At 38.0% G+C, this 10,018-nt stretch overlaps 1 protein-coding gene across 5 annotated transcripts in view; it reads right to left on the reverse strand.

The window, feature by feature from the left end:
• Positions 1-8,686, reverse strand: part of arfip1 (ADP-ribosylation factor interacting protein 1 (arfaptin 1)) — a 16,454-nt gene extending 7,768 nt beyond the window's left edge. Inside the window, exons 1-4 of one of the 5 annotated variants that reach the window (XM_008404421.2) lie at positions 8,431-8,686; positions 5,642-5,988; positions 459-557; positions 15-123 (exon numbers count right to left, since the gene is read on the reverse strand). In XM_008404421.2, coding sequence (XP_008402643.1) covers positions 15-123; positions 459-557; positions 5,642-5,986 — 553 coding nt within the window. In that variant the 5' untranslated portion in view covers positions 5,987-5,988; positions 8,431-8,686. The remainder of the gene's footprint in view (positions 1-14; positions 124-458; positions 558-5,641; positions 5,989-8,430) is intronic. The other 4 variants (XM_008404434.2, XM_008404426.2, XM_008404454.1 and 1 more) reach the window with 4 other exon arrangements.
• Positions 8,687-10,018: the final 1,332 nt, after the last annotated feature.

Here is a 10,018-nt window from a genome sequence, read left to right on the forward strand (position 1 = left end):
GGGGGATTGTTTACCTTTGTGTGGTCCTGATTCGATGACGCCCTCTGGTGGTGAGACAAAGCTGCTGGCGGAGACAGAAGAGTCTGAGACCTTCATGCTCCCTGGAGGAGCGGAGTGGGAATCCTGTGGAGATGAGACTTGTGTTCACAGTGGAAGTGGAAGCTCACATGTGGTCACCTTACTAAAATAATGGCCCAAGTCATTTATTGCCAAAGGTGATTTTTGTAAAAAATGTTAAAAAAAAAATACAGTTTTTTTTAAATCACAATCTCTCTCTTTACAAAAGATGTTTTAGTCAAACAAAAATCACTTGACAACAAAATGACCATTATTTTAGGAGGGGGAGAATATTTAGCAGAGAATTGCTGCACTACAAGTTTTAGGTAAAGTTTGACTGTTAAGAAATAATGAAATTGAGGAGAGAGTGAAGATGCCAAAGACTGCGCCCAGAGGCCTACCCTGAGGAACACCTTGTCTGGACTCTGATCCAGGTCTCCATTGCTGGTGACGGGGATCTCAGCGGCTGAGCCTCGGTGACAATCAGCCATTGTGCTCTCCTGGAACCAGGAAGAGAAATGGAGCCGTTACTGGAGCAGAAGATAGAGAAGTCAAAGAGCTCTCCACCCACACTGCTGTGTTCTGCCACCTTCTGGACAATACCGCAATAATATTGGCCAAAATCTAAGATGGGCAACTTCCCAGTGAACAATCATCTGAATATTATACATTACATGGCAAAAGTATTCACATCAGCTGGATGTTCACTTTTTGTCAAGTTGCAGCTACAAACCTAAAGAGAAATGTGATGCTTCTTTGGTCAACAAACAAAACATGACTGCCTTCTGAGAAGGAAGACAAATTCAGAAAATTGTGTGTTGACTGTATTCTTGAAGAGGTCAAACAGAAGAGGTGCACAGATTGCAGTTTTCTGGCCAATCGGCGATTACTGACATTTAAAAAGCCTGACCTTCCGATTCCGTTGTTTTGGTCTGAAATGTAGCTAAATATAGTAAGAATGTTGCCGAGTTGGCAACAGTGGAGTGACTATTGTTAACCGCAAAGGTGCAGATGTGACCTGCTGGGCTGGTCATTCAGTCAGACCTCTCACAGCAGAGCAGAAGAGGTCAGTGGCTGATTTAAGATCGAGGGATAAGATCGGCTTCAGATGCAAGTATCGGCTGATCACCGATTCCCAAAATTAATTACATTTGAAGCAGCTTTATCAGTGCACCCTTATTAAACAGGGTTAAGTTGACAAAATGGATTTCAAGCTTTGAAAAAAATTGCAGGTCCATGCCGACTCTGGAGGAGCTGCAGAGACACAGCTCCAGTGGGAGGCTATACTGACAGGACAAATGGTAACTACCTCCTCTCAAAATCTGACCGTAAAGACATGGTCAGATTTCAACTGCAGAAAAAAAACAAAATGTATTTTTTAAACAACAAAAAAAGTTCCAAAGCGGTAAAAATCTATCATCTCAAGCTCAAACTTTCTTTAAATCAACCAGCAGGTTGAAAGGAGATTTTCACGGTCATGTTAATGAGTTAAATGTTGACCAGGACATGCAGCTCTAGTCCAGCCAAAGTCTGCATCAGTTATCAGCACTACCATATTTTACAGCACACATACTGGCTGATTACCAGACAACGTGATGCAACATGCAGAGAGCGACACGTTTTCCTTTTACACAGCTAACATCAGGTGTAGAGGCAGTACGTGTGTATTTAAGGCGTTACCACCAAGTCAATCATCTTAGATCGACTACTGTATTACAGTTTCCGTCACTCTAATTAAAGGTTGATTTAAATCACTTTCAAAAAAGGGGTAGACAGCTAAAAACAACTAAAGCCTAGAAAAGTGGTTCAGCATGTTCAGATGGAGCCGTTTGTGTGACGCACACAAACAGAAGAGGAACTATGTCTAACAATATTAGAGAACTGCAAAAAGTTCCTAAAGTCTAAAAGCTGCTATTGACTGTTAACTTAGAAAACAGATTCCATTTCTACAGCTGGAGCCTCAATGTGAGACATGGAGTCTGAAAACAAAAACTGTTCTGAAACATCTGTGAGCTGCTTCCCTGGAGAGCCACAGGGTGTGGCTACACACACTTTACATACGCTGGTTATAGACTCAGGACTCGCTTTAATTTTACAACCTAATCAGTGTGGAGCTGGAAACTGGGACACTGACCTAATCAGCATGATGCACTGAAGCTACTCCATGAGGTTCAGCTGTGAAAGCTGCAGCATCAAATGGCTAAAAGACCATTTATAAACAGTTTACACCGTCAGTAAACTCTAATAAGATCCTTCATGCAGGATAATTCAAATAACTGCCAGATCATTGGGTAACAGGATCCTGGTCTTGTAAACCAAGTGTTTCATTTTGGAGGTTTTGTTCATACTAATCCACTAAAATATTTGTAAAACACTGCTTTTATCTGATTTTAAAAACTTTAATGATCCTACAAACAGTTTATTCCACAAATGAACTGATGAGTAACCAAACAAAAAGTTAAAGACTGAAGAATATGACGTACATGAATGAAATAAAAAGTGATCAACAGTACAGGATAAAAGGTAAATAAATAAACTTTGATCTCAGACAGATGTATATAGTTCAGCCCTAAATAATTCATGTAGGGTTGCTCCCACTAGTCCTATTTTTGATGTAATGTGTTTAAATCAATATTTATGTCGGACAATGTTTTTGTGAATTTGAACTTTTTATCGTTTACTTGTTTAAAGTGCGTTGGAGTATTTGGATGATCCAAGGTTTCGCTGCAACACAACAGTCATGCATGAGGAGCTGCAGAGGAGACGCTGGAGGCCAGATCGGTTTTACCTGCACAGTAAACTGTCCTGTCTGTTTATGGAAAAATTTGTGTTAATCATTCAAACTTGAATGATTAACACAAATTTTTCCACCATGCAGCCATCAGCTTTTAATTACTTATAACTGTAAAGATAAAATAATAAACTAATCATGTTAAAACCAGACTAATCAAATGAATTTACTAACTATACAATTGTTTATAGGAGGGTGGTGCCAACATGATTATTCCTTTGGAGTTTCATTTTTATTTGCAGTTCAGTCTTATATTAGACATTCTGAAAGCCAACCTTTTTATTTCTAGATACATTTTTTATAATAAAATTTTATTATACGACATATAATATGTTATATGTCAGAACAAATAACATATTTTATTTGTTATGAAAGAACTGACATGTCTTACATTTAACAAAATTCACTTTAATATGCAAATATTTGCTTACATATTTTAAATGATTTTGATGACATTTTTTTTTTAAAATATGTACAAAATATTATTTTCTTCATTTTGAGAATGTAGCTCAGATGGAACCAGCCAATCAGTGGAGGCTCTCTCTGTCTCTCTCTCTCTCTCATCAAGTTTGATGAAAAACATCAACTTTTTTGTTAAAACAATATTACAGAAAAGAAAAAAAGTTGACATAATTAGGTGCCAAGTAAAACTAATGTTGGTTTTGTTGACTAGTCACAGCAACCCTATGACCTTTGATTCTCTGTCAATTTTCAAATAATAATATAAAATTTGTTTTAATATCCGAGTGGAATGCTCCTCTTCGTTGCAACAATTTAAAAGGAACATAATGATTAGCAGAGTCACAATTTTAACTGTACATGTGGCAAAGTGTGTTGACCGTTGTATTATGTGACAGAGCCATGCATAATGAAAGGTCATGTGACACCATCATGCAGACAGCACACAGGCCTGGCTCTACCTGTCTGACTGCATGCTGCACATCAGACTACTTGCAGTCTGATGCTCCACTTTATCTGATTCAGTGGCTTTAAGAACAACAAAAAAAGGTAACAAAAGTTTTGTAAAGTAGCTAGTAAACTTTATTTTTCAGTAGAGATGTACCAAAACTATACATGTCGGCCTGTCACGATAAATTTTGCTGGACGATAAATTGTTCCAGAAGTTATTGCGATTAACAATAATATTGTTGTTTTGAGACCATTGTTACATAATACAATGGTAAAGACAAAATAATAAGAACACATTCTAAAAGATCAATAAATTTTAAATTCTAATGAACATTTAACACTTGAACTGGAAGACTGTTTATTTAACAAAACAAATAAAATGAATTATGAAGTAATTGTACACAAAATTATCCTTCAGAAAAAAGGGCTGGTTGAGACCAAAGCACCAAACTGAAGACTTTATCATATAGTTTTTGATAGAAAGAGAGAGAGAGAGAAAAAAAAGATGAACGATAACTCATACTAAAGGAAATTATTGAGTTTGTTTTCATTTGACATGCGATTCATTGATTATTGTGACAAGCCTATATACTTAGGTATATATACCTTGTTTTACATGGCAACCCTCTAAAGGATGGGACCTGAACATGAACCAATTATGACGCCTCAAGAGTCAAACACACTGGAGACAGCGCACTCACACACACACACACACACACACACACACACACACACACACACACACACACACAGGTAAAGAGGCTCCAATCGACTGAGCCATGTAAAGTGACAGGTTGTAGTTTGAATCCCTACAGCTGGAAACGAGCCAGACTGGTGAGGGAGTGACTGGTGAAAACAACAATTCCATTGTCCGGCCTTCTACGTCAGCAAATAAGGAAATGCTCATATATTGCCTCTTGACTGCAGGATGTTCTGCACCATGGGGGACTGCAAAACAATGAAACAACCACAAAAAAATGAATCTGTAAACTGACCCATGATCAGCTATGATCAGCACAGATGTTCAATAAAGGCAGCAAAACCAAGAGCTTCCAAAATATTCAGTCTATAAACATCAACCAACATCATGTACGTTGATGCACTTTTAACTAAAATGGAAAAAAGTACTTGGGATATGTGCTTTATTTATTAAAGAATTAAAAACCACTTTATCTAAGAACCTGCAGCACAATTTTTTAATCCTTCATTTGTAGATAATCTAATTTGGAAGGTCAAAAAAAAAATCTTCCAGTAAAAGCCTTATTGGTGAATCTTCGGGAACTGTCAATGCAATTAGCACAGCAACCCTGAAGTGACATCAAGCTCTTCTGGAACTGAAGAGCTTCCAGAAAAACAAGAAATGTGGCACTGCAACCAAACTACAAGGATTTATCATATTCGCTGCAAAAACCTGCAAAGAAATAATTACTTGTTGCAAGGTGAGATTATTAAAGTATAGCACTTTGTAACACATATACAGAGTTAAATCAGTTTGCAGTGAGACACAGAGAGAGAGAAAATCTGCACACTTGATCTTCTATGCAGAAATTAATGAAGCGCATCACTGAGCAACAGCCTGCCAGTTGGGAAGAATGCCACCAAGCCCACAATCAACATCAACAGGTTCCTTCCAAATGATCCAGCAAAGCATCTTAAATCCAATGCACAACTTCAGACTAAAGCAAAGACAGAATATGCAACACAAGCACCCTAATAATTCATTTCTAGAAAAAGAAGCAATCACATGTAACTGAATAAATGGATTTAACAGGAAGAGCCCGCCACCATCCCTGGAAACCAAGAAATAAAACGCGACAGGCTGCAGCGCAGAGAGGAAGTGCCAGAAAGTCTTGATTTTCAATAATGAATGTAAATAAATATCACCTTTGTTTCAGAGAGAGAATCTCCGTTTCCCTTTGGTGTTCCGGCCGATTCAGCCTGGAGTTTAGCCCCGCTGCCCACCCTGCTGGACGCCACGGTTCCCGACAGAGGACCCTCATCCTGCCCCTGAGCATCCTTACTGGACGACTCTGCGGTTTCTTCATCACTGTTAATATTGATCTCATACAGTACGTCAGCTTTGTCCTCTCCTCCCCTGCTACTGGGTGCTACCTCTGGAGGCACATCCTCACTCAAACTCTCCTCTGTTTCATCAGCCTCCTCACAATCCCTCTGAGGGTCCTCTGCTGAGGTCTTCCCCGACTCAGCCTCAAGACTAACTTCAGACATCCCTGAAACAAGACACACAGGACAGGATGAAGACGTCTACAGAGCTGCTGCGCTGCAAACGTACGACAGAACACCAGTTAGCAAAGGGATCCACTTTTTTTCACTTTCAACACCAATCCAGATATCTGAGGTTTAGTATCGGCTGATGCCGATCCGATACAGGAAAACAGAGATGAACTGACTTTTTAAAAATACAAAATGTACCTAAATACAAATTTATTTGATACCTTTGCACAAGTACAGCTAATTTAAAGCTTGGTCAAGCATGTAAGAGCAACACAACTTCAATTTGTTCAGTCAGTGCAATTAGGAGGATAACAGCCAATGTAAAATCAATAATAAAAATTTTTAAAAAACTGAGAAAAACTTTAGGTTGATTGGTGAAATATGCAAAAACAAACTGCAACAAACCTTTCAAATGGTTCTGCGAACAGGAATTCTAAATAAAACATAAAATAAATCTGGCACATCGACACTGATGATACGCCATGGAAATTATTTTTTAATATTGGGACAGATACACATATTAATATTGGATCATTTCATCTCCAGTTAGCAATACCATTGATTAGTGAGAAAGGTGCCTCTACAAAGTATTCCTAACCCTTCAATGTTTCCACGTTTGTGTTACAACTACAGGAAAGAGAAACAAAAATGACACTTTGCCTTAAAATAGTCATGAATGAAAAAACCTGAAAAACTTGTGGATTCAATCCATTTTACTCTGACACCCCAAAAAAAACCCAATGAACAAATTGTCTTCAGATGTCAACAACAGCATTATTCATAGAGGCTGCAGTGGCTTAACTCAGGTGGGAGAGTCTGTCCTGGACGTAACCTAGAGGTTCTCAGGACTCGCTGTCCTGCATGCTTAATGCGTTTCCCTGCTGTCACGCACGCACGCACGCACGCACGCGACTTAACAAGTTAGTGATCTGCAAAAGAGATGCAACTCTTTCAATGTCCAGCAATTTTTGATTAAGAAACCATTTTTCTAATCAGACTAGAGATTCTGTTCAAATTATGTGACAGTGTAACATAATTTGATAACTTTTATTTAAAATAATTCTACGAAGTTCCATACGTTATCAAATTCCATCAGTTTAAAGTTAAACAAAATAGGTTTGTGCATAAAATTCTGTAACTTAAATTACCAGTATTAAGTTAGCTGAGCTGCCAGGCCTTTTCTTCAATGAAAGAATATCAACAAATTATTCAGAGTACATATAGTGAGTGAGACGGTCGTCTACGGCTGAGTGGACGCGTAATGCGATGCAATCCTGTTTGTTGTTTAATTCTCCATTTTATGTTGGTCATTTGATCAAATAAAACAAGTTCATACAATCTGAACGTCCAGATTGATATCAAATTGATGACGAAGTAAAATGACCAGCATGGTGAATATAAATATGGAATATAAATATAAATAAGGCACAATCAACATGTTGATGCTGTAGCAATTCATCAATTTTGCATAGTTTCATGGTTATGACACTATTCTTAATCCAGTCTGGTTACAATGATTGGTCAATTTCTATCAGCTGAATACATGGGCGGGGTTTTGTTTTAGTGACTTATTTTGTTATGTGCATCAACCAATCATTGTCTCTAAAATACAGGACCACCCCAGGACCAAATATTTGGTTCACCACCGAAAAAAGATAATTGTAGCCAACAAGGCCAGCTGAGCCTCCATGTAGAGCAGAGCCACAGTCAGGTGTTCCTACCCTCACAAACTGCTCTTAAAACAATCAGGACAACATTAACCTTCTGTTACAGCAGGTCTCATCAACTGTGACCATACAGAAATTCGTAGTCAGTTGCCTTATCTTCAAATCTGTACCTTCATTTTATTATTTTCCCCCCTTAAATCTGTCAACTCTGCATAGTTTAGAACACTCCCTTTAAAATGCTTCCTGAAAACCTTTGCGCACACAAAGGTATTTTAGCAACCCATCATGTATATTTACATTACAATTAACAAATAGTGGCACATAGTATTTGTTCCTCTGTGTAACAGCCTCACACCCCGGAAGAGACTCAATAGTTGGCAAGGTTGGGTGGGTCGCCTATTGCAGCATAGTCACGTGACGAAGGCATCAAAAAGTACTATTAGCACTATTTAAATCCAGAATCGTCCTGTTTTGGTTCAAGTGATCGCCTCAAATTAGCCAGACATAACATATTTTAAAAGCAATAGACTAATATAAGAAACGTGTCAGAGTAAAACACTCATGCCCACACATCTGAATTAAGGTGAACGTCTCACTAGCAGACGTTGACGCTTCTAGCCTGGGGTAATGCGGCTAAATAGCAGACAACAAACTCAAGGAAAACTTCTACTTTAGCATGTTACCTGGCTATAAACTGCAAAATATTTTTGATTGGAACGCATACCAAGCCCAGCATGGGAATGACAAATGCTGTACAGTTGGAGACATTACCTCTCTGCGGATGCGGCTAACTATTAGCTGTGAATTGCTAGCCGTCGCAGCAGTTCTCTGAAACCTTTAAGCGCTGCCTCTCCGCCAAAACCAGAGGTTCTCTTGAAAGCTGTTGCGCAGTCTGTTAGTGCAAACTCTGCGGATAAACTACTACCTGGACATCAGCGGTTCCTAACGCTCAACCAAGGCAGACGTGATGTCTAGACCCCGGAAAGACTCCAATACCAATGCAGGCCCACAAAGCTATTATTATGAGAACAAAAGCTTTGGAGTACGCGGGCTCCCCCTGTTGTTGGAAGATGCTCTTTGCAGTTTGGCAACTCTAACTTTTAGGATTCATCGCAAAAAAACAAACAAACAAAAAACAAATTAAAAAAAACTTTTTTAAATATTAAGGCATCATCAAACCTACTGAGTTTGATATTCTACAAGCACTACAGTACTGTACAGCCACCTTTGTTCGCATTGTGTTATGTGGCTACCACAAACTGAATGTATTTTATTTGGAGTTTATGTGCAAGAAGACTAACACAAAATAGGGCCTAATTGTTAACTGGAAAATAAAAGATGCATGGTTTTCATTGCATACCTTTTAAAGCATGCTTTAAATCAATTGCAGTTACATGTCCTTTAGATTAGCTTTCTATCAGCACAGCATATATAGAGTTTGAAATTGTTACAGATTCTTCTTTGCAAAGATTCTCAAGCCCAGTTAGCATTGATTTTCAGGCCTACTTATGGATCTATTGAATTTAAATCTTTACTTCTACTTGGCTGTTCTAACACATGCTGCTGAACTTAACAGTGATTAGGTTGAAAAACAGACTTAAAGAGGCCAAGTCTGTGAGGTTGTAGTAGAACAAATGTAAAAACTAAGAAACTGATGAGCTGAAGACACAGCCACCAGAGTCTTTCCACCCTTTTGAGATTTACAATGACAAACCCTCTTCAGTATACCTATTCAAATCTTCTGGTTTGTTTTTTTTCAGAACTGTAATTTTCTAGTGAAACCATTGATTGATTTGAATCTATTCTTGGAGTCACTGTGAACCAAAAATAATACAGGTTTCCTGAAGGTTTTGGGTTAAAATAGATTGATGTTTAGAACTGTTTATAATTCTACCTACCTTGAAAAGAAAATGCCATGTGCCATCTAGAGAAAACAAACCCCATAGCACGATGATGAAAGTGTTAACAACATACAAGAAATGCTGGAACACTATGTTTGAGGCAGCTAACCTTATTATTTGTCTTTTATATTTTTCTTGTTTATATTTAAATGTATGTTTATCACTTGTTTATCACTTGTATAGTGTAATGACTGAGAATCAAGGAACTCACATTAGCAAACATTGACAATTGTGTTTAGTGAATTTAAATGACCAGCAATAAATCCTCACCTTTTTACCTGCAAAATAGATACCTCGTTTATACCACTTGTTCAATTTATCAATTAACACGTCAAACATTACTACTGCTTTTTGTTTGCAGTTTGTTTAGAAAACTTAAAATATGTTGAGTTTGGGCTGTAAACTATTTTTTTTTATAAAATAAAAATAGTCCCAACCCTCCCGACCCCACTAGGGGC

The sequence above is a fragment of the Poecilia reticulata genome, linkage group LG1, assembly GCF_000633615.1.
Source record: "Poecilia reticulata strain Guanapo linkage group LG1, Guppy_female_1.0+MT, whole genome shotgun sequence".
In the NCBI taxonomy this organism is placed as follows: Eukaryota; Metazoa; Chordata; class Actinopteri; order Cyprinodontiformes; family Poeciliidae; genus Poecilia; species Poecilia reticulata.